This window comes from Pipra filicauda, unplaced genomic scaffold, assembly GCF_003945595.2.
Source record: "Pipra filicauda isolate LSUMZ 115617 unplaced genomic scaffold, ASM394559v2 scaffold13_size5146498_pilon, whole genome shotgun sequence".
NCBI lineage: Eukaryota > Metazoa > Chordata > Aves > Passeriformes > Pipridae > Pipra > Pipra filicauda.
In genome coordinates, this window is record NW_024103874.1 from 3,712,327 (window position 1) to 3,735,868 (window position 23,542).

The window sequence follows — 23,542 nt, forward strand, 5'->3', positions numbered from 1 at the left end:
CTTAAGGCCCGTTTCCACCCAAAGCATGCCGCGATTCAGCGATGCGCGGGCCGACCCGGCCCTCACGGCCCCACAGCGGCTGCGCTGCGGGCGCGGGGCGGGCCCGCCTTGCCGCGGCCATGGCGGTGCCGGCGCTCGGGGCCGGGATGGGCCGCGCCCTGTGGAAGCCCGTCCTGCTCCTCCTCAGCCCGCCGAGTTTCTCCACGACCTGCGCGAGGTGCGCCAAGGACAGGCGGCTGAGGCAGAAAAGGGCCATTACGGAGCGGCAGCTGGTGAGTGCCGAGGGGGCTGCGGGGCGGGCACCCCCCGCCCGCCTCAGCTGCAGCTCCCGCCTCCTCGCACCGAGCTGCTGCTGTGAGGAAACACCGGCTAAAATATAATAAACTCTCGGAATAGTGAGGAAATGGGGCTGCCCCGCGACATCACGGTGTTCAGAGGGGTCACAGCAGCGGTCACCCTTCCTTTATGCCTCTTTGGGGAGGGTCGAGAAAGCAAAAATTCTTTTTTAGGTAAAGCTGTAAAGCATTCAATAACAAATGATAAAACATTTAAAAAATTAGCTTTAGAGCTAAAATATTGTTTTGTTTCTCACTGTTTTTTAAGTCGTGCATAGTAGCCAGCTGCCAAAAAAGGTAGCATTTTATGTCAGACTGCAGGGTCCTAGAATTTACTCTTCATCTTAATTTTATAGTTACACGTCTGTGGAAATTCTTATTTTTTAATGATCCAAAAATCACTTCCCAGTCAAAGCCATAGTTTCCCGTCTTGCCATGTGGTGGTGCCAAATACTTTTCTAAAAGAGGCTTTTTAAGGCATCACTGGTCTTAGTATAACTTTAATTATCAACAGTTCGGTTTTGAGGGTTTCTTTTCTCTCAGTTGCTTCTCTTTGGTATCAAAACACTAATAAGACTTTTTCTCCCTCAGCTACTATTTGGTCTGTTTATTTAAAGTGACCCTTATTGCCCATTCTCATGAAGTCCCTTTAGTAACTGACAGAATTTGAATGTTACCATGAGTTTCTCTTTTCCTCTCTCTGTGTAAACAATTCCACCTGCCTGTATAAATGTACTTCTCTAATATTTTCCCTCTGGAATTTCAGCCCACTTTCGGAAATAGGTAAATATCGTTCAACCTGTTTTTCTGATAGAAAAGCTGAAACACGGTGCAGCATAATTAGTTTGCCAGAAGTCAAATATTAAATTAATATCAGAAATAGAGCCAAGATTTGGAATTCTCTTTACACTGTATATCTATCTATCTGTCTATCTGTCTCTCTCTCTATATATATATATATTAGCTCCTGAAGAGTTGGTGTGGCATATACAAAGATTTTCTCTGCTTATTCTGTTTACAAGTACTTTATACTGTCAGAAGATTGTAGTTTGCCTTAATTTCATCACCTGGTATGGAAAGCAGTGAATTGGTGTGAGAATATCCCTCCCACATGAGCACTGTGCCCTTTTGCAAATTTCAGTTCAATTTTAAGAAGCAAAAAGCTTATGAATTTGTTTTTTCTTTTCATGAGTAGGGACACAATTACTTAAGTGATTTTGATTTATAGTGTGGTAGCTGTCTTGAGCTACCTGTCAGCATTGTATAACTGTATTAAAAGGATACTTCTCCTGATATAAGTTCCCTTAACATTAATTTTATATTTCTGGTGCCTGAGCTGCTGCGTTAAGTTATATCAACATAGCCTCAAGCATCTGCTTTTAAGGGGGTTCTTAAAAATACTTGGAAAATGAGATCTGTTTTTCTTTGTTATTACATTTAGTACAGTGCATTTCATTGATCTGCGACTGGCAGCAGAGTTCTGATATATTTTTATCATTGAATGGAACTCGTCATGACTGAAAATAGCAGGCCTGCCTATTATTAAAACTTCTTGGAAGATGACTCTGATAAATTGTACTTAAAGTGTACAACCCCCACCCTTGTTACAGACACGATATTTCGTGGATCACCGGAAAGTGCGCGTGGTCGGAGGACAAGGAGGAGCAGGGGGTTTTTCCTTCTACAGCGAACCCAGGAAAATATTTGGAGGTCCTGATGGTGGAAACGGAGGTGATGGGGGTCACGTCATTTTGAAAGGTAAAACTCACTAAATCTGTTTTGTCTCGTGTTGTTGTTTTACTGCTTAACATCCCACCCCAGCAAAACCAGCCCTGCATGGATGGTAAGAAATGGTAAATGTCAAAAATGTTAAAATGGTTACTTCTGTGTGAGTTATCTTTGCTTTTTAAGCTTTGTCCTGAGCTGTGGTAATGGGGGCACAGATGACACTGACAGCCTTAGAAAGCTTTTGAAAAGTCAAGGTATTTTGCACGTATATTAGTGGCTGTTGCCCGTCTGTGTTATGATAAGGCTGGGATCTGATTAAATTTTCCTCTTAAAATGAATAAAGCTGCTTCTGCCTCTATCCTGGTGCAAAATTTGCTAATCTAGCAAATTAATTTTCCAGAGTATTTTGTAATGGTTGCTTTTGAAATGACCACTATATTAAGTGCATCATTAATAAACCTAAGTAGATAAGCAAAGGCAGTTAAACTTCATCACAACTTGGATTAGCATTAGTCTACCCTGCTATGTTATTATTGAGACAGTAAATAGATATGCATTCATGCAGTATTCAGCAAAGGAAAGAACAGTCAAGAGGTTGCTCTTCTGTGTCTGTTTTACCAAAACTGTGTTCAAAATATGTGTGTTTTGCTTTACAGCTGACCGGCAAACAAAATCACTTTCTTCAGTGCTCCCCTTCTATCAGGGTTTTCATGGAGAGAGAGGAGGAAGAAAAAACTGTTATGGAGCTAATGGTGCATATGTGTATGTTAAAGTAAGTAAATGAATGTTGCCTGCCGTGTGTTAGTTTGGTACAATCCTGATTTTCAAGCTGGAGAACCTTACTGTGAGCAAATCTCCTGTGCATGTTTGCAGGGAGCCTTGTGTGCTGTCTGCTGAGACAGGGCTGGTTGGCACAGGGCAGATCAACCTGCTTTAAGTTGTTCATAAAAATTAGACTTTTTTGGAAGGTGCATCTGGTGAAAACAATTTGCTTTACTTCTAAGGATCATACCTAGAGCAGTCTGAACACAGAGCTTCTTAAGTAGGAGCAGACTTTTCTTCAGCTGGCCTGTTTTGGTGCACACCTGCAATGTTTCTTACCTTGCTACTGTTCTCAGGCTTCTTAAAGGACATTTGTGGTTCTGCTAACACTTTAATGAGAGGCAGATGTCTGACAGTGCTCTTTGAGTTCAGAAAGTGAGCTTCATGAAATGCAATTCTGTTTTTGGATTCTTCAGGTTGAGAGCATGGAGCAGTGATTTTCAGCGGGTCTGAAATTGTCTGGTAAAGGACCTGCTGCCACCAGCTCTGCTGCAGGCTTTGAGCTTCCATGTAACGCTTGCATCTCTCTTCACTTGAAGGTCCCTGTAGGTACTTTGGTGAAGGAGGATGGGGAAGTTGTGGCTGACCTCACTCAGCATGGTGAAGAGTATGTTGCAGCTTATGGAGGAGCTGGAGGGAAAGGGAATCGCTTTTTTCTTTCCAATGAAAACCGGTCTCCAACATTATTTACTCCGGGAGAGCCAGGTCAGGAAAGGGTCCTTCATCTGGAACTCAAGACAACAGCTCATGCAGGATTGGTGAGTTGCTGTGGTTCTTCAGCTTCCTTATCATTGTAGGATGACACTTGACTGACTGAAGAAATAATGGGTGATAACATTTTCGTTAGCCTCTGGCTTGCTTGTTTAGAGATGCAGCTCGATGCTTTCTTGCTATTATGTGGTAGAAAGGTGTCCACAATGATTCACAGAGCTGTCACTCTCTTGCAACTTGATGTTGTCCTGCTTCTGCTAAAATCCACACTATATATAGAAAAGCAGTGTGCAAGATTCGTCAGTGATTGGTGATGAGGTACAGCAGCTTTGTCTGTTGATTCTGCAGATGAACAAGACAATATAGAGAATTCTTCTAAATTAGTTTGTTTTCTTTAATTGATAAAGTTCACATAATTTATATTTCATCCCTGTCTTTCTCTTTTTACAGATAGTAAACATTTGATTTTGTTAGATCCAAGTTTAGCATCCTCTGAAACGAAAAATGTATTTAGACATGAATGCCAAGTCAACTTAGGGCTTAAACTTTTTTCATAATGGAGTATGGAAATGTTTTAACACCAGCTGGTAGAGCTGTTAAAGTTATGCTTTGCTGCAGAGTGTTCTTACTGTAGTTCAACAACTGCAGAATAACTGTCTAGTCTAGTGAAATTTTGCGTATTTCTTTAAAGATTCAGAAATGTAAGTGTTTGTATTCCAGGTGGGCTTTCCCAATGCTGGCAAATCCTCACTTTTGAGAGCCATCTCCCGTGCAAAGCCAGCCGTGGCTGCCTACCCCTTCACAACCCTAAACCCACATGTTGGCATTGTCCACTATCAAGACTATGAGCAAGTGGCAGGTAAGAATTGGAGCGTGTTGTGCGTACCCTGATGGCAGTTTGTGTCACCTGGACAATGCTTTGAAATGCTGCAGAAGCAAGTTTAGCAGTTCCTGTAGAATTCTAAAGAACTTCAAGCAAAACTATACTGAAAGCCCATGTCATGTTTCACTTGTAGGTACCACCCTTGATATCTAACTAGCAATCTGTATTCTGTCTGGAACAACCTAAATTTAAGTGTTTTAAAAGATAATAGCAGCAAACTTAAGGTGAGGCGTGCTTTAATATTGATGCACTGAGACATAACTCTAAATGTATTTGCACTGGCCAGTAAAAGGGATTTGTTATTTGGGGTTTTTTTTAATTGGATATGGTGGATTGACTGTGGAATTTCTCCCATTGCAGTTGCTGACATTCCTGGCCTAATCAAAGGTGCTCATCAAAACCGGGGCCTCGGGGTGACCTTCCTGAAGCACATCGAGCGCTGCCGCTTCCTCCTGTTCGTGGTGGATCTCTCTGTGCCTCAGCCATGGGTTCAGCTGCAAGACTTGAAATATGAACTGCAACAGTATGACAAAGGATTGTCGGAGAGGCCCTGTGTTGTCATCGGGAATAAGATTGACCTTGCTGAGTCCAGGATCAATCTGCCCCTCCTCAGGGAGCGGGTGGCCGAGCGGGTCATCCCGTTGTCTGCACTGACAGGAGACAACTTGGAGGAGCTGCTGTGGCATCTCAGAGAACTGTATGACACTTATGTGAAGACAGAACAATCACGAGGGCAAAGCCCAGTCAAGTGGTAGGAACCAGAACTGCTGTGGGCTGTGCTGGAAGGAGAACAAAAATAAAATCTTATTTCATTAGATTGCATCTCTGTGGCTTGGTTTCTTTTTTCCTGGGTTATTTTCTCTTTTAAAATGCCAGGGCACAGTGTGTGGATTTGTTCTGGGCTGCTGCATTGGGAAGATTGTTTTGTTTGTTTGTTCACCTGGAGGTGTCTCAGGTGTTTTACAGCAAAATTTGAAAATTGTAGTCATGATGGGTGTTGAATTGGAAACCTGGATCTTGTTTGGCATTCGATAGTTAATTATGGGATGAAGAGAATGCTATCTAGTAGAAATAGCTGAAATTCAGGATGTGCAGGAGATGCTGGGTTGTTTTATGAATTGTAGTGAAGTTTATTCTCAATTTTCACTAATCAAAAATTCTAAAATAAAGTGGTCCCATGTTTATCTGTTTTTATACAATGACCAATTTGAGTCATCTTCTCTTAATTTTTTTTCCTTCTCTGCTGTGATTTCATGTGAGTTTTTACCCTCAGAGGAGGCACAGCTCTTCCGTAATTTTAGGGAGGAGGAGCACAAAACAACTGCAATTAATGACTGAAACATTTCCTGATCAGTATAAATATTAACTATCTTTAAATGCTGGTAGCAGCTAAGCAGCAGTATAAACTAGCCAGGGAACAGCCATTTGAGACTCATTTCTGGGTTTTCCCATTTCCTTGAGGAATCTCAAGCAATGTTCTGAGAAATCCTAGGCTTAGATATTTCAAATATAAGAAAAATGCAGTTCTTTGTCCCCCCTCCTTATTTTTTTTTAACCGTGTGATTTTTTGGACCATGTTCTTAAATTTTATTCTCTAGGAATTCAGAAATCTTGATTTAAGAACAGTGGATCTTTGCCCTCTCACGCTGAAGGAAGAGTTGCTTCTGTATACTCTGGTTATATTTTGCATAGAAGATAATTATGCTAATAGTGAAAAGTCAAGGTTTATCAAAACCCATTAAGCTTTTTCTTAAGGGACCTTAACAGGCTTGTGAAATACTGAGACACAAATAGTGTCAACAGTAGATGGAATTACTGAGTGGGTTTTTAAAAAAAAAAACCAGCTATAACCTATAACCACTTTTTCTAATACACCACAGCAAACGTGATAATTCTTTCTGCTTCTTTCACTGCACATTTTGCTTGATTTCATCTCTAATGCTTCGGAATGGCACATCCTTAAAAGACTCTCTGTCTGATGCCATGAACCATGGATTTTTTTCCTGACTACCTGTGGCTGGAAAGGGACAGTCTTGTTCAATCTCTAAATTACAGCTCCACTGATGCCCTCCTGCAGTCTCAGTGTTGGGACCAACTCTGTAATTATGATTATTATTATATAATTAGAAGTAACTTTGCCTGTGTAAGAAAGCAGGTCCATACCTCTTCTTATTCCTAAGAGCAGCAAGTTTTTAAATCTCAAAAAAGTGCAGGGTCGACTCAAATCCCTGAATTATCTAATAAAATTATGGGCAAAACATGTAGTTACCTCTCCTAAATTCACATTCTGAGTATTTCTACTTGTGATCACGTGTGGGAAGTTATCTATGCATTATAAGCAGTGATATTGGTATAAATAGGATCAGGAAAAAATGAAAACTAATATTAAATCCTTAAGTCTCTCGTGTTTTGCTTCAGCCCTGGAATTTACCAAACCGAATTAAGTTAATACTCAGTTCTCTCCTTTTGTTTGGTTTAGTGCAGCATTTTTGGGCTTAACTGTTGTTTTCCTTTCTATAGCTACAGGCTTTTCAGCCAATTTAATAAAACAAGGAGAAGGTTGCCTGAGCACCAAAGCTAGTGCAGCTTCTTTGCAGATTATTTAATACCTGCAGATACTTTGCACACTCTGACTGTGCTTGAGAGTGCCAGAGGCTGTTTTAAAAACCTCTGTGCTCACAGGAGCTTTCACCCTTACTCTTGGTGCTCACTGTAACCTCAGTTCTTGAGGGGAGAGCAGTGTTGTTTACTGATCTGTGAAAAGCTCAGCAGGTTTCCTGACAGCTTCCCAGAATGTCCTGTTGATCCTGGAATTGGGTTCTTTGTGCTCAACACTTCAGCCACCTGCTCTGGGGTGACAGCACCATGTTCTTGCAGAGTTCAGAGAGGCTTTGCAGGATCCCTTCCTCTGGTGATGAAAAGTGCCCAATAGCTCCAGCTGTAGTGTTGGAAGAACTGTTTGTAAGAGCTTGAACTTCACCAGAGTCAGTACACAGCTGTACCAAGGGGAGTCACCTCCTGCCTCAGGGCCCCTGGCAGTGCAAACAGGAGGGACTGTGCTCACAGTGCTGAGCAAATCACTTGGGCCACGTTTCTCCAGAGTGCTCCTTCAGATTGAGCATGAAGATCTCCTGGATCCCATTCCAGTGGGGGCACAGGGCTGAGGAGGAGAAGAAAAAATAATTCAGTTAAGAGACAGAATGATGAATTGTTTCAGGGAAGAGTTAAGTGCTATAGGATTTCTTCCCACTTTTTTTGGCTGGGGTTGGGTTGGATGGGGTTATTTTGGTGGATTTCTTCTGTTTGACTTTCCTTAACTACTTTCTGCTTTCCTCTGCTGAGCCTTTGATGCTGTCCTTGCTTTTTAAGCTGGCAACAGGAGAGATGTGGTAGATTTTATTTCTCATTCTGACAATAAGCCATGGGAATTTAATGTGAATTGAAGTCCAGTCAATTCTCTATTTGCTGGAGGAGCTAGAGCCATAATTTTGTTTAGCACTTCACAGTTCTAGTACTCATCTTTTTAATGCATTTTTTTTAGTACATGATTACAACACTATTTTGGTGCTAATTGTAGGGGTTTTATACTTATTTGCAGTTCTCTCCCCCTTTGTAAGACCTTGGAAAATATAGGTGGTTATCAATTGCACAAAAAAAAGAAAATAGAGTGGTAATGTAAAAACAAGTATTAAAAAGGACCACACTTTTAAACATGTGGATATTGAGGACTCAACGCAGTACATTAACTAAAGCATTGAATCAGTGTGTTTAAGCATGAGATATTTTGCAATCTGCTTTACCTGTGATTTGTAAAGCACTTCTTTGTATTACCTAATTTTTTTTGTATTAGGGAAATTTCTTTCAGTATTGTCTGTGTACTTACTAAGCCTCTTCATAGTAATTTCTGTTTTTAAGTAGATTTATGGTGAGTAAGTACTCTGACTTGACCGTGTGTAACAACTCATCTGTTGTTTTCAAATATTAATTCAAATTACAGAATGACAGGAGTGGCTTTGAACCAGAGATGCTCGTGGTGTTGGAGTGGGATCTTGCCATAGTTTGTACATGTTTGTACAAAACCACAATCTAACTGCTTTGCTGTCCTGTCTTCCAGGGAATGCTGTTAACTGGGCTCGATGGCCAACACCTGCAGTGTCGGGTTAATGTTGGGACCAGAGGTCAGGTTGCAGGTGTGCAGCTTAATGAGTTCTTAAATGAGTGGCAGGTGGAACAAAACAGGGAGCAGACAGGCTGCTGGAATGTCAGTGTGTTGTTTGAACTGCTAACTCCGCAATGGAAATTAAACAACACTGAATATATAATATTTCAGCTTAATCTTTCTGCAAATATCATTGTTGTGTGAAATGGATTTTTGTGAGTAGCAGGGTTACGTTTGCTTCGAGAGCTTTTGTTTGTGGGAGCACCGTAGCCTGCAGGAAGAATAGGTAAGTTGGAGCTCAGCATCGTTTTCACAGCCCTGTTGTAACTGAAAGTTTTATTTTGGTTTTGGACCGCTAATAATGAATTCATCAGCATTGTGAAAATGGCTTTGGTATAAATTAAACCTCCATCCTGATACTGCTAAACTTCATCCCAATGTTGATGTGGGCCTGGCCTTTGAGGAACAACTTTGTTTTCTGCTTGCCTTCCATAGTGCAGGTTCCAGTGGCATTCCCCAGGAACAAGTTTTCCCAGGGAAAACAGGGATTAATTCTGGCTGCACTACAGAGGTCTGGGAAGACTGCAGTTATTGCTGTTTGGAGGGGAAGTTACATTTGTGTGCCAATAATGATAACGGATGATTTTACAACTCTTGATAACAGAACAAAGCTCCCTTCAGGCTGTGCTCTTGATTTTTCCTTAAGCAGTTCTGAAATTTATCATGTGTTTTGTGCCCATTTCTCTGAGACATAAAACTGAGCTGGTAGGACAAAGGCAGGGAGATTTTTTATCAACCTTGTTTTAATGTTGAGACTGTGTTTGTCCTTCATTTCCCCACCGAGAGTAATTTTTCATCTCCTCTCCACTGACTGAAATAGAATTGTCCAAGGAGGCACGATTTCTCATCCACAGGGCTTGGGTTTTTGATTCTGCCCTTGTTTATATAAAATATTGTTTTGACTCCTTGCAGTGTGCATTCCTTGGTCAGCTCTGTTCTTTGCTTATTGCTGTACTGTTATGCCACTAGGTTGGTGACATGCATTTGTATATTATATATACATTGCCTGACTGATGAGTGAGGACAAAAGACCAGCCATACTACTAATCCATATAGTTATGGTTTAATAACTGACTTGTTGTCTGCATGTTTCATTTCAGTAAGAAGTAATGGCAGTGGGTGGTTACTTTGTTACAATCCATTTTATTCTGGTAACATTCCATTAATTTTAATTGGAGGGGCTGGCATGATGCAATGGTCACCAGGCTCAGGTTGGTGGGGTTTTTAACTGGAATGTAGCACTGCAGCACACTCAAATGCTGTTATTTTATGTCATGATTAGTGAGTAAAACAAGACACAAAACATGAAGAGCCTTGTGCTTATTCACATATGCTGAAAATGTTTTATACAGACACAATCACCTTTTAAAAACGCAGGTTTAGAAATGCACTTAGATCCAGCCTTACTAACACTGATTGAAAAGCAGGACTGCAAACGAACTGCTGAACAAATTATCTTTTGTTATTCAAATGCTCAGTGGGGCCTTTTTGTCTCTGTAACTGAGGAAATCGATAGGCAATTAATGTGCAGGTAGGAGTCAATATTTTAGAAAGCATCTTATGGTTTGGGATCAATTTTCGCCTATGGTAAAGCTTCGTCAGAGTTTAAAGATTTCTCATTTGAATCTTGACATTTGGTTTCTGGGTGCTTAATTACCATTGAGGCTGGAACATCACTGTTTTCCAAAGACACGTGAATCCCACCCAGTGCATCCTTTATACACACTCTTAATCAGCCATTGATAGAAGTTGGCTGTTCACTCTCTAAATCCAGATAAATTAATCTTCCACTAAAAGTGGAAAATGCTTATGAAGAAAAATATTTGCATGAGGCAATGTAATTGCTAAAACACTGGTTTGTCAAGAAGACATCTGTGATATTACAGATGAAGTATCCATATTTTGATTATCTTATTCATGAAGTCGTACTGGTTTGTGGCTATTCATTTCCTGTTGTTTTCCTCTGTTATAAATCAGGAGATGAGTTTGGGCAGCCAGAGTGCTTTGTCCAGACAGGACTCACATTTATCACATTTAAAAAGTAACCTGGTAAAAGGTCACTGTATTAAATCAATATGTTTTTTTACTGCATTGCTTTAGAAAATGTTGATTTTCTTTGCTTACCCGCCCCCACAGCAGACATGTAATGGAAGTTTAAAGCAGTGGTTCAAATCAGCAATTACTGGGATGCTGAGGTGTGTCTAGAAAAACAAAACCTGGTAACATTAAATAACTTCAGTGCCAGAAGTTGAGGGTTTGATGGGTTAGGCCCCATGTTACCTGTGCTTGAGGCTCTTGTATCTATAGACTGGAAAAATGTATTTTATTTTGGCAAGCTGCCACAACTCTGTTTCTGTATCAACCAGAATTTTCTAGCTTCATTAACTAATTTAGCTTCATTAACTAATTTATGGCCATTAGGAAAATGGCTTTGAGGGATGAAAATTTCATGAGTTTAATTTTTTTATATAATTATTGTCAGAGTACCTAAAGTTTGTGAATATATTTTTTTTAACCTTCTTTCACTGGTAGAAACTGGATCACAGGAGGCTGAAGTCCAAATCTAGCCAGGATGGGAAAAGTGTCCTACTGATATTAGAAATTTTGAATTAAAACATCTGTCTGGATTTGGACCCCAGTGACTTGCATGGTCACACACAAATTCTGTGGCAAGGCAAAGAACCCGGAATTTGAAAAAAATCTGAAAAAATCTACCCTCCACAAAATCCTCAAGGATCCACTTCACCCTCTTCATGGAACTGCATTCCATGATAGTGTTTAGGAGCTTTAGGAGAGCTCACTCGGGTATCTCTGATTTATTTTTTTAAGGCATTCAGGATTTTTTTCACAGTAAATAAAACTTGATTGGTAGATAGATAAAAATGATCGCCATGCGAAACATGTGCAGTTTGCCAACTGGTGCTACTAATTGATGTAATTATCACTAATTAAATGTTCTAAAGATAGCGATTTTTGTAATGCTTTTTCAATGGGTTGAAGTGGCTTATGAAGCTGATCAACACAGAGCAGTTCTAGAATTGTGTATTAAGATTAAATTAAGTTAGTGCAACAGAAGATATTTTCCTGATGTATTTATCCTGGAACAAAACCAATATCACACTTAGCTAACCAGGTCACTTGATGAATGAGTGCACAGTAGGAGATTTGCTTTTAGTGAATATTCAACCTAAAAAATAGTTATATTCCCACTTTCATGCTAGTAAAGCCTGAGTGCTTATATACTAATGGAGAAAATAATTGCAGAGGGTCACAAATGTGATTGAATAAAGAAAGAACTTGTTCAGATTTTCTCAGAAAACATGTTATGCTTGTTCTTGTATTTCAGTTAATAGATCTGCTTTTTCAAAGGCAATTTGGTAGATCCTGTCAGCACACAAATACCTCTTCAGAGTCTGCAGCACAAGTGGCATTTAGGCTGACTAAAATTTATGTTTTGTGTTCTTTTGTTGTGGAGGAGGTAATTCCTCTGATTTGATAACTTGTTGTGCCACAATTGGGAGTGATTAATATTGATTACAAATATTTAGTATTTGCAAATGGTGACTGAAAGGCACTTCCCTAAAGTGGTGCATAGTGATGGTTCTCAGTGAAATAGTTACTGAGGTGAAAATATGGTTATTAAGATGAGTCAATCATAATGACCTTAAGTAGCTGATTTCCCAGTTTTCAGTTGTCTGTTCAGAACTTCAGCTGGGGCACCTCTCAAGAGGTGAGTGAAGGAAGGTTGTATTTCTGTTTTTTTGTTGTTTTTTTTTCAAAGGAAATTAGGAAGTCCTCGTGTTCTCAGAAACCACTTTTGAGATGGTCACTTGGTAGCAGAGTTCAGGGGCATGTGGGACTTGTGAGGGGGAATTTCTAAGGGATTTCATCTCTATCTGCCATAGATGAACTGTTCTGCAGGCTCCTGTTTGCATGAGTTCTTCCCAGTGAGAGCTTCAGAAGGGATATGTTGGGCATTTTGGTCCTCTGCTGAGGTTTTAAATTACCTTGTTAATGAATACTTGCAATGACAGTCACCATATTTGACTGCAGTCTTTCCCGTACTCTAGAATTAGCTCTATGTCAGAATTCCTCTGTCTATACAGTTCTGCAACATCTTTGCAACATTCATTTTGAGTAAAAGTATTAATGGCAGCAACAAAACATCTGACTTGTTACTTTCATGAAAGCTCTTGGATTAGTTTAATTCCTGCTTCTCAGAATGCTGACCAGAAGCCTCATAGAGGTATTACACATATTATTTTATCCCTGCATATTTTGAATACAAGCTGTATCAGAGATATTAAATGGTGTTTTAACCATAATGGTCTATTAAATTTTGCGCCTTTTAAAGTGTAAATTATTTCCACAATGGAGGGCGATTGCTCTGCTTTGTCAATCCCTCATCAATTCATGGACCCTGCAGGGTGTACGTGCAACCTCGTGTTTGAGGGATTATATATGCAACCCCCATCATTGTTTGTTCTTCAATAAACAGCCTCTAATGACTAAAGCTGTGTGTGAGCTGTTATTTAACAGCTAAAAAATTTGCCAGAACTGTTATTGCCCTTCTAGCAGAGAGCTTGTTGTTTGTGAATGCTCAGAGGGATCTTGAATCAGATTATTAACTCCTTTGCAATCAGTTTTCCTTCAGTGTTAATTGTGCTGCTAAATCCCAGGATATTGTGTTTAAAAATAACTCAAAAGTCAGTGTCACATCACAGACACATTTTTATGCTTAAAAGAACAGATGCCTAAGTTGTGGGCACAACCTGCCTGTAAGAACTCGAGTTCTGTCATGAATTCTGTGTTTACATGCACAGGAGGGATGCTTATGATGTTTGTACACACACATCTCAGAACTACCTCCCTTCATACCTTCTCCTTGCCACCTCTAGTATATAATCATTGTGTATCGTGGCAGGAGGTCCTGGGAATTATTGGCAGGTATTTGATGTATAAGACAAACCTTTACAACACGACAAAAGGTCCTGCTTGGTGCCTCTGAGTAATTTTAAAAAAAAATTCAGGTTGTAGAATTTTACGAATGGAAAAATATTAGTCTTGTTCTTCCACCACAGATGTGCACATGTAGCTCTACCTAAGATGTTTGGTATTTGGATTAAATATGAGCTCCCTTATGTTCCCAGACTGTGCAAGCAGCTTGTAAATTATGGAGTAAAAATGAGGGGCTGTAACTACCTAGTAATAAGTAATGCCTATGCATCCTGGACTTTAGCACTAAAAATGGTGCTGATTTAACAACTCATCAGCATTTCTGAGCTTGCAACAAGAGATGTAGGGGCAGAGCTGGACTTTTGCCTCTGAGGTGTGTACAAGTCTTTCTCTCCTAGGTAGCAGTGTCTTTGTTGAAGTGAATGCCAATGATAGTTTTGTATCTCAATAAAATGATGGTGCCAGGTTATAGATAAGACCTTTCAGCCTGCAGAATTCTAAACCCCGTAATTCTTTAATCCTGCAAATACAACTGTATTGACAGAAAATTGTGGTCAGGAGGAGTTTTAAGTCAAGGTTAAGGGAACAGAGAAGTGCTGTGAGTTCCCTACTGTCCACAGGAACATCTGTGCAATCTTAAATGAAAGGCTGGCTTTGTGGTGTCAGAAATCGAGAGACCTTTTCTTTTTTGTGGCACTCACCCAGGGCAGCCAGCAAAGAGTTTTTATTCTTGTTTTTATTCTTCTCACACCAGAAGTAAAGATAATAACGCTCCTTATTGTGCCCCATCTATTTACAGAGCAAGTTCTGTGGAATGCAGGAGGTCTTTTTTTAAGTCCAGGTCTATACTGCAAAGTTGTGCTGGTGGCACTGCACAAGAGCTGAGGTTATGAAAATTTAATACTCCCTCACAGAAATCATGTTGTCAAAGTTCTTTCTGGCAAGGATGCTTAACCTCCTGTCTTTCCATCCTAGTTCTGCTATGAAAATGAATGTTCATTTGCAAACATGAAGGAAAACCATTAGCATTCTTTCAAATCAAAATATAATCATATCTTCCTGATTTCAAAGCCCTTCCCTCTTGGCAAACCTCATTAATTATCCCAGACAGGTGTTTTTGAACAAAAGCTCCTTCTTGTGTTCTCTCTTCTTCTCCAGCCTCCTACTTGAGCTAATGAAGCTTCAGTGATGTTTGTGGAACAATGGAGCAATTTATGTAACTGCAGGTTGGAGAGAACAAATAAGGAATGGTAATTGAGGAGGGGCCGGAGGAGAGGCTGTGGGAGCAAAGTTCCTCTGTCTGTGTAAAGAGGTCTCTCATTACTGGTGATTGGGGAGGAAGCATTACAGAGCCAAAAAGAAAGTAGCTGTGCTGATAAAAAATGTTCTTTGATAGTTTATTGATATGCAGATGCTGCTCTATGAAAGGACCACAGACCTTCTTACGTCCTTGAGTTAATGGAGTGTAGGTTTGGGTTAAGGGAGGGGAACTGGCATTGCCTCCACACGGCTCCTGTGGGAAGTCACTGATTTAAAAAACCCCTGGGCATGACTTACAGCTGTGTGAATGCTGTTTACTAACACCCTGTGCATAAATTGGGTGATTCTCTCTGGAATTAGCTGGGCTTCTTTTCTGTGTGCACTATGGAATTGAAAACTCTGTGCTTCACTCAATATTTGATGCATATTTATAATTACAGCAGGTCTTCTTTCCTGGTTGTTGAAAACAGGTCCTGCCTGCTCTGTTTATGCCTAGACAATAGGAAAGAGGCATTTTTTTTAGCAGGTATGGTAATATAAATTATACACAGATGTTTTGCTGGGCTAGTTGACAAGCAGCCCTGCCTTGTCTAGAGTGGTTATGCATTTTCACAGTTCTTATTTGATTATGCCTAGAAACTCCCTAGTCCCTGCCTCTTCCAAATGCATATAGACATTTATATTCTGAACACTAAAAATCAGCAGAATTCAAATACTCTTTTAAGCATGTTTGAATTAGTCATCAGCTACTCTGAAACTTCTCGACCAGCTCAGAACATTTTCAGTATGAAAACCAGGCTCAGGTGTGAATTCATGTCCAGGCATAAGTAGTTATTTTTCTTTTTTATTTGGCAAGGCAAGAGCTTTTATTTCAGGAAGGAATATAAGTATCTTCCCTGCAAAATCCACTAATGAATAAAATTACTTTCAGCCAAGTGTAGATAATTCTGCCCATATGGAGGTCAGAGACCATGAAAATACTGTGCAAAAGGCTCACAATGAAATATGTCCATTTCTTCACTCTTTGGGAAATGAAGGTGTAACAACCAGTACCTTTTTATCAGACTCAACAGTCTAGTAGTCCCACCTCTCCTGATGAACAAAGGAAGAGAATCACAGCTGGAAACTGGTGCCTTGGTCACGTTATAACTCTTTCGTTTTTAGGCAGGCCAGTGGGTTTTGTAAGTCACAGGAAGAATTAGTGTTAATGTAACTCGGAGTTAGTGTTAATCTCAGTTGCATGTAACATGCTCTGGAAAACACCCCAGGTTGGAGAGAATTGAGTGATGTACACTCTCCACACCCTCGGTGTGCTGTCAGCAGCCTGCTAAGCAGAGGTCAGAGACACTCAGCTGTTTTGGGAGCTGTTTTTTTTGTGAGGTTCATAGGCTTACCTGCCTCCTCTGGCAAATCCATAAATGTTTTACTTCCAGTTGGATTTTATCATTCCCACCAACACCTTGTTTACCATAAAATATTCAGCAAGCTTCATATAAAAATACTTTATTATGGTTTTCGGAAGGGAACAGACAGAAGGGAAAGGTACGAGCATCCTGTCAATTCACAGTACATGTATTTCAAAGGGTACATTTTAACCCATATATAAACAAACTGACAGAACATGTCACAAGACTGAGACATCATATACACAAGACAAGTCATCATTTAAATCCTGACTTCAGATGACAATACTGATCTACTTAACAAATATCACCGGAATACAGTTGGATGGCATTTTCTTTTACTCCTAGCAGCAGCCAAAAAGCAGTTTGCTTGCAACAGCGAGGTGTAATTGGCAATCACAACATCATAAGCTTTTGGGTACTACTTTACAGCATTTGGGCTTCTATTTGTAAATGTAGTTTTCAGACTTCTGATCTTGAGCTTTCCCTGTGCAATATTGTTAAATATGAGTGTTTGCCACGGCAACTAAATACATGCTTGTGTTACCACATCACTGAGCAGTGCCAACAGAGATGGGCAGTGGAAGTCATCTGCTTTTTGGTCATACTCTGTGCCCAAAGAGGTTACAGAACACACGGGCAGGTGTGATGAAGCATGAGATGGGAAGCAGAGATAAAATGCCCAAGATTTTATGTTAAAACCAAGGCTAGAGCCCCTGGTCTCCTGAATCTGGTGCTCTGCCTGTGGAATTAGTTGACTGCTTTGAAAAAATTAAGAAATTAAAGAATTGATGCTCATGTTGACTGATTATGTTGATCTCCATCCAAGTGATGTATTTTAAAAGGAAGAATGCAAATGTTCTGAATCTTGCTAAAATCCCCCTCTTCTTGGGGAGTGGAAGGGACATCTATTGCACTCTGTGGAATAGGGATCCAGATTATGGCTGCAGCTGCTGTAGCAAAAAGGATAAACGAGGTGTTTCCTCCGTGTAATATCTAAAGAAAAAACACTCCCATTTATGGGAAAAATCAGGTCTGCAAACAGCTAAACTGTAATTTAGTGCAATGGTTTAAAGTCAGATATTAATTTTTTAGCTTTTATTTTTCCGTTTCCATTTTTCTTTATTTTAGCAAGATGCTGGTGCTGCTCAGCCTGACTAGGTGGCAGCAGAGCTCTTTTGTGGCACCTGCAAGTGGCGGACACAGACTTCACAGTCTGTGGTTAATGTCAAAAAAACAAACCCTTTACCCTCCTATGCTGTGGGATTTTGTTGTTGATGAACTAGAATAAATTAACAGTGGTCTTCCTGCTGCCTTCCTCACCTGCCCCAAACCACTGCTCCCAGCTCCCAGGTTCTTCCAAGGAAGGAAGCTGCATTCCTACACCAATGCTGGAGTATTAAACCAAGACTCTTCTCATCCTCACACAGGGCTGGCTTCACTTTCAGCAGTTCTGAAGGGCATCATGAGGTTGAATCTTCAGCTTCTTGGGACAGAGGAGTTTAATAAAAGCCCTTCTGAAGCTGTAGTGGCAGAGAGGGTATAGGACAGGGTTGATGGCCGAGTTGATCCACAGCAGCCAAAAGGAAGTCTCGTACCAGTACTCAGAGATGCAGTGGCCGTGGCAGCCAGCACGGATGATCATCAAGAGAGTGTATGGTGCCCAGCAAACCCCAAAAATGCCCACGATGATTGCCAGGGATTTGGCCACTTTCTTGTCTCTAGAGAGCCTGAAGTGTTGAGTCGTGCTCTGGGACACGACCTTCATCCGTTTCTCTAAGGACGGAGTGGATGCTGAATTTTTACAGCTCTTTTTGTTGCAACACCTGGGTTTCCCAGAGCTCTCCGAGCTTGTTGTCAGCACATCTTTGGCACCCAGGCTAGAAGTGGAGGCTGTTGCTTGAGCTTTACTCTTAGAGAGGTCAAGGGTTTCAGCTGACTCCTTCTGCTCCCACTTAGAGCATTTCAAAGAAAGCTTTGCTTCTGGGCTCGTTTCCATCTCTTCAGTGAAGGACTGGTTGTGCACTTCATGGAAAATATCCAGGCGTATCTTGGTACGCTTCTGTATGTTCAGGTAAATGCTCAGGTTGAAAAACATTACACTGATGAAAGGGGTGAAAAACTCCAGGGTAGAGGCTGTCATGAGAAAATACCAGTTGTAGAAAAACTCAGCGTAGCACTCCCCAGTGGGAATGATACTCCGGCCTGATATGTACTCCCAGCTGATAATGGCAGGTCCGTACAGCAGGAATGCCAACACCCACACCATCACCATCTTCAGCACTGCTTGCTTGGTGTTGCCTTGCTGGGCTCTGTAAGCGACCTGCAAGAGGAAAACCTTTTCTTAAGGATGGTCACACACCCCAGCTGGTTGAGGCTCCTCACAAATGAGCCGGTAGCGTTCCTGGTAAAGTTGCTAGGCAATACCCCGGCAGTCTAATAAGCTCGTATGCCTTAGGCAACAGGAGCAATTGCTAGATAAATCAAACTCTTGCAGGGAAGATTTAGAACGCTCATTTTGCAGCTCTGAAATGTGGTGTCTGCTTAGTGGAAATGTACTGACTCGGTTGGAGCCCGGCAATCACCTGCACCCACCACTTGCCTGAGCTGTCCCCAGCTACTCCCTGTAACTCCCAGGGAGATGCATGCATCAAACTCCTGGGCAAAGCAGGCATTCAGCTCTGGCTCCCTCTGAGCCTTGTAGCTACCCTGTGTTGTATTTGGAGTCAGGGAAGGAGCAAACAGGAATGGATCAGATCTGCCTGTGGTGAACTGCTCGTTGCCTGCTCATGACGGGATGAGCATTTTTATCTCCCCGCATACCCAGAGACCTCGGGGCTGTGCCCTGCCAAGGCTGGCACTGCAATCTACTGCCTTGGTAGCCAGGGAGAAGCTGTGAGTCTGACTGCAAACCACTTGTTCATCCTGGTGATGATAAACCCCTGCAAGTTAGTAATAGGTCTTCTTACCTTGCTGGCTCCCTTGTACACTACTATCCTGTCATCTGGGAAGGGAACACCTGCACAATGGGGTCTGAGGCTTAAGTGATTTAATTATGCCAGGAATACTAATCTGAAACCAGAGCTGAATTATGTATTTGTGGATAATTATTGCTTTCCATCACCAGGCTGAAAGATTCATAATTTCTGGAGGATTCAAAAGCTTTTAATTATTGCAGAGAATCTGGAGGATAAGGCAGAAAGAGAGTTGTTTCCCCCTCAGCTGCCATGACAGGACTCACCGCTCTTGTCACCGAGAGGAATCTGTCATAGCTAATTAGTACGATGTTGAAGACCGAAGAGGTGCAGAGCAGGTAATCAACTACCAGCCAGAGTTTGCAGAGGCTTTTCCCGAAGATCCATCTCCCCGTCAGCACATAGGGCACGTACAGGGGGATGCAGAAGGCACCTGCAACCGGACGGGTACGTTCTCGTTGAGAAGAGGGGTGTCTGCAGCGTGGGTGCCCACGGGGAGAGCCGCAGGTGCCGCGCTGGGACCGCGGGACCCGCCGGGGGCGGCGGGAGGGGACGCCGGGACCGCGGGAGGGTGTCGGGGGGCGGGAGCCGGGCACGGCCGAGGGGACCCGCGGTGCCGGTGGGGCAGGAGGGTGCCGGGGGGCCGGGCAGGAGGAGCCCCGGGCGCCGCTGCCCGTCCCGCCGCCAAGTTGCCGGCGGTCCGTGCGGGACGCGGGGCCCGCGGGGGCGGCACTTTACCTACTAGGAAATCCGAGATGGCCAGGTTGAGGAGAAAGAAGTTGTTCTGGGTGCGCAGGCTGGAGTCCGCCACGAAGGCGAGCATCACCAGCGCGTTGCCGGCCACGGTGACGGCGATGAGCAGGGCCATGAGCGCGGCCAGCGCCGCCGTGCCCGCGGCCGCGAAGCGCCCGGCGGCGGCCGAGCCGTTCAGCGCCCCGCCGCTCTCCATGGCCCCGCCGCTCCACCGCCGCGCCGTCGCCGCGGGACTGCTGCCCCTCCCCGCCCCGCCCGCCTCCCGCCCCGCCAGCATCCCCGCATACTCCCCCAGAGCAGCCCCGAATCCCCCGGAGCATCCCTGCATCCCTACAGAGCATGCCTGAATCCCCCCAAGCATCTCTGAGCATCCTTACGTTCTCCCTTGCCCTATCAATACGGAAGCACCCCTGTATTACCCCAGAACGTTCCTACATTCCTCCAGAGCATCCCTGAATCCCTACACAGCAAACCCGAGCATCCCCACGTTCTCCCTTCCCCTCTCAATCTGGGAGCATCCTTGCTTTACTCTGGAGCATCCCTGCATCCCTGAAGAGCATCCCTGAATCTCTCCAGAACATCCCCGAATCCTCCAGACCATTCTCTCCCATTCCTCTTTCCCCTCTCAGCCTGGGAGCATCACTGCATTACCTCAGAGTATCCTTGCCCCCACCCACAGAGCATCTCTACATTCCTCCTTCCCCTCTCAACTCAGGAGAATCCTTGAATTCTCCCAGAACACCCTTGCATTTTGCACAGCAACATTCCTGCATCTTCCCAAAGCATCCCCCAAGACAGAGGCCAGGGGGAGTGCTTATGATTCCTGCCATGGGGACTGTTCCTTAGGGAGAGAAGCAGAGGTCGAGGCTTCACTTGCCTTTTAATCAGAGGCAGCCAGGAGGGCTCCCTGGGCAGGTGGAGCATGGAGGGTGATACTTTTGCCTGTGCCCCTCATGGGTGGCAGGAGGAAGATGCAGACTATGTCACTTGGTCTGCAAACCAGGGAGTCCTTGCTCCCAGCCCCAGCTCCAGGGAGGCAGTTAATGGTCCCTCCTCCCTCCACTTGTTCAGCTTTTTGTGGCCAAAGAGAATAACTTTTTTCTCAGTACTTGCTTTGGCTGGTGATACTGTAGGATGAAATTACCTACAGCTGTACAACCCCTGCAGATGGTCCATGCTCCAGACCTCAGGAGTGGAAATGTCACGAGTATCATGTCACTGGGCAGGATCAGCTCCACAATCAGCACTTCTGGAGCTCGTCACAGGGATGTGCAGAGTAGCAACGCTGGAAACCAGAGAATGATACTGGCTGGAGCCCTTGGCCAAGCACTCTTCTTTCTGGAGAAGTCTGGTAAGTTGTGTGAGTCTGTGAGGAACAGATAAAAAAGGAAAGCAAGAAAATTGTGCAAACCTAGAAACATGCCCGAAGCTAATGCCCAGGGGTTTTGCCACCTTCTGATTGCTCCAAAAGCTATTTTCACATCAGGAACTGCTACAGCCTCACTGCATTTCTCTTCAAACCCACTACCACAGGCACTGTCTTGATAGCAGTGGCTGATCCTGCTGGGAGGAGGGTGAGAGGGCTCTCGGTCTCCGCTGCTGCTGTGTCCCGACAGAGGATGTCACTGTGGGCTCGTGGGAGCCGCGGGTGAGAGAGCTGAGGATGCCGTGGAAACTCCTGGTCAATGGGAGAACGGCTTTGAGGAAATTCATATGTGGCTTTAGCACTGCTTTGAGGATAATCAGATTTAACAAGGCACCTGGCTGCCTTCCCTGCAGGGTGGTGAGCAGCCTGGCTGGGCAGCCACAGTGGAGAGGACCTGAATTTTATGCGTATCAGCACAGATGTGACGGAGAAACAGCTTTTTGGTAACCCTCATGATGTTTAATGAACCCACGCACTGCTTTCATTGTGCAACTGTTTGTGATCTGGCGTATTTGTAATCTCTAGCCACTCAGTCAAACGTTAGTATTCGTTGAAATGTTTACAAATTCCAAATTACTGTGTGCATGCTGCAGTGTTATCCCTAGGAGCTGTCTGCTGTTTCTTAGCTGCCATTCATTACACAGAGTTTTCACTGTCTGGATAGGAGGCAAAAACCATCCTTTGTGCCTAAGGCGATTTATAAAGTGATACAATGTAAAGTGGGTAAATCACTGTTATTGTTTATCCAGAGTAAATTGCCAGGATTGTTAGATAAATAAGAGGTGACAGAGCTGGTCCTGATGTTTCTCTCTTGCTTCAGCAGACAGGACATATATATTTCTAATATATTTCAGGAAACGTGCTATCTTGGTAATAAATGAAATCACCCAGCCTGAAGGGGTGGTTACAGCAGGTCACATACAGAAATGAAGGCAGATGGTATGATAGCTAATGTCTGGACCTGGTTTATTCAGTACATATGCCATGTAGATATTCCATATGAGCATAAGTACTTATGTATTTCATATAGGGTGTATTCATCACCCTGCAGTCAGGCCATGGAGTCCTCTCCTTGGTTAAGAGGTGCCACAGACTCAGAGCCTTAATCCTTGTGGAAGTACAGGGGACAAAATTGGATCTTTCCAGAGGGTCAGAGTTGCAGTTCAGCTCCAAGCTCTCCTGAGCCTGGTTTCTGTTTATTCCAAGGCTGTGCCTGAGAAGCAGGGACTGAGGGTGGCAGATCACAGAATGGTTGAGGCTGGAAGGCATTTCTTGAGATTTCTTAGGCCAACTCCTCTGCTGAAGCAGGGTCAGATGCAGCAGGTTGCCCAGGATTTGTCTGGTCAGGGTTTGAATATCTCCAGCAAAGAAAACTCCATAACATATCTCCAGACAATCTGTTCCAGACTGCCCTCACAGTCAAAATGTCTTCTTTTGTCTGCTTCCTTCCTGTACTGAAAAGTACATGGGCTTGTCTGACATGAAACTGCCACAAACCTGGATTCTGTGGGGAAATCATAGGGGGAAAAAGCTTATAGATCAGTAAAAATAGATTCCAGTGCTGTTGGAGGGCTGCTTCTTTTGAGTCCTTCCAACCTTCTGTGGAGGAATCTGCACTTTGGTACAGGTTTAGATATGCATCATTGCAATTACACAGGGAAGACAGCTGTGTCCTGAAATCAGGGGTTATGGAAATCAGAAGACACATTAGCATCAGTAACCATTAATGAGGAAATGAGCTTTTTTGACACCTTCTCTTTGTTCTGTGGCTGTCTTTCCATTTCCATGGAGGCAGAGTTTCCACACTGAGGAGTTTGCCCTTCCAGGGGCAGTGAGGATCTGCAGGGCTGAAGGCAGCACAGGCTCCAAACCTCCAGACGAAGTGTTGTAACTGCTATGCACAAATCATAGTTTTTCCGTTGCTTACTTCTGTCCCAGGGAGCCAGTTTGCCTGTGAAACAAACTTTAAAGAAAGAGATGATTAAAAAACCTCTTTGTGTTCACATCTTTACTGATGAGGGTTGAAAGTGCTTTGGCATTCATACAAGTATCTGTCACTATGAAACCCGTC

At 43.0% G+C, this 23,542-nt stretch overlaps 2 protein-coding genes across 2 annotated transcripts; one reads left to right on the top strand and one right to left on the bottom strand.

Annotated features, from left to right (window-relative positions):
• Positions 1–26: 26 nt before the first annotated feature.
• MTG2 (mitochondrial ribosome associated GTPase 2) lies at positions 27–5,301 on the top strand. The gene is made up of 6 exons (XM_027710699.2): positions 27–272; positions 1,946–2,093; positions 2,720–2,835; positions 3,425–3,643; positions 4,317–4,455; positions 4,840–5,301. The coding sequence occupies exons 1-6, from the start codon at positions 42–44 to the stop codon at positions 5,232–5,234; spliced, it is 1,248 nt and encodes a 415-aa protein (XP_027566500.2). The 5' UTR covers positions 27–41; the 3' UTR covers positions 5,235–5,301.
• An 11,100-nt stretch (positions 5,302–16,401) lies between these two features.
• Positions 16,402–20,256, bottom strand: HRH3 (histamine receptor H3). Its single transcript, XM_027710578.2, has 3 exons — positions 20,031–20,256; positions 19,559–19,725; positions 16,402–18,640 (listed from the first exon to the last, which is right to left on the bottom strand). The coding sequence occupies exons 1-3, from the start codon at positions 20,239–20,241 to the stop codon at positions 17,762–17,764; spliced, it is 1,257 nt and encodes a 418-aa protein (XP_027566379.2). The 5' UTR covers positions 20,242–20,256; the 3' UTR covers positions 16,402–17,761.
• Between the last annotated feature and the right edge of the window lie 3,286 nt (positions 20,257–23,542).

What these genes read in the sequence shown, in the direction of transcription:
- MTG2 (XM_027710699.2), top strand. Translation starts at nt 42, where the DNA reads ATGCGCGGGCCGACCCGGCCCTCACGGCCCCACAGCGGCTGCGCTGCG. An exon ending in CCATTACGGAGCGGCAGCTG is followed by an intron (nt 273 to 1,945) that starts GTGAGTGCCGAG and finishes CCCTTGTTACAG; the next exon opens with ACACGATATTTCGTGGATCA. An exon ending in CAACAGCTCATGCAGGATTG is followed by an intron (nt 3,644 to 4,316) that starts GTGAGTTGCTGT and finishes TTTGTATTCCAG; the next exon opens with GTGGGCTTTCCCAATGCTGG.
- HRH3 (XM_027710578.2), bottom strand. Translation starts at nt 20,241, where the DNA reads ATGGAGAGCGGCGGGGCGCTGAACGGCTCGGCCGCCGCCGGGCGCTTC. An exon ending in CATCTCGGATTTCCTAGTAG is followed by an intron (nt 19,726 to 20,030) that starts GTAAAGTGCCGC and finishes GTCCGGTTGCAG; the next exon opens with GTGCCTTCTGCATCCCCCTG. An exon ending in TCCTCTCGGTGACAAGAGCG is followed by an intron (nt 18,641 to 19,558) that starts GTGAGTCCTGTC and finishes TTCCTCTTGCAG; the next exon opens with GTCGCTTACAGAGCCCAGCA.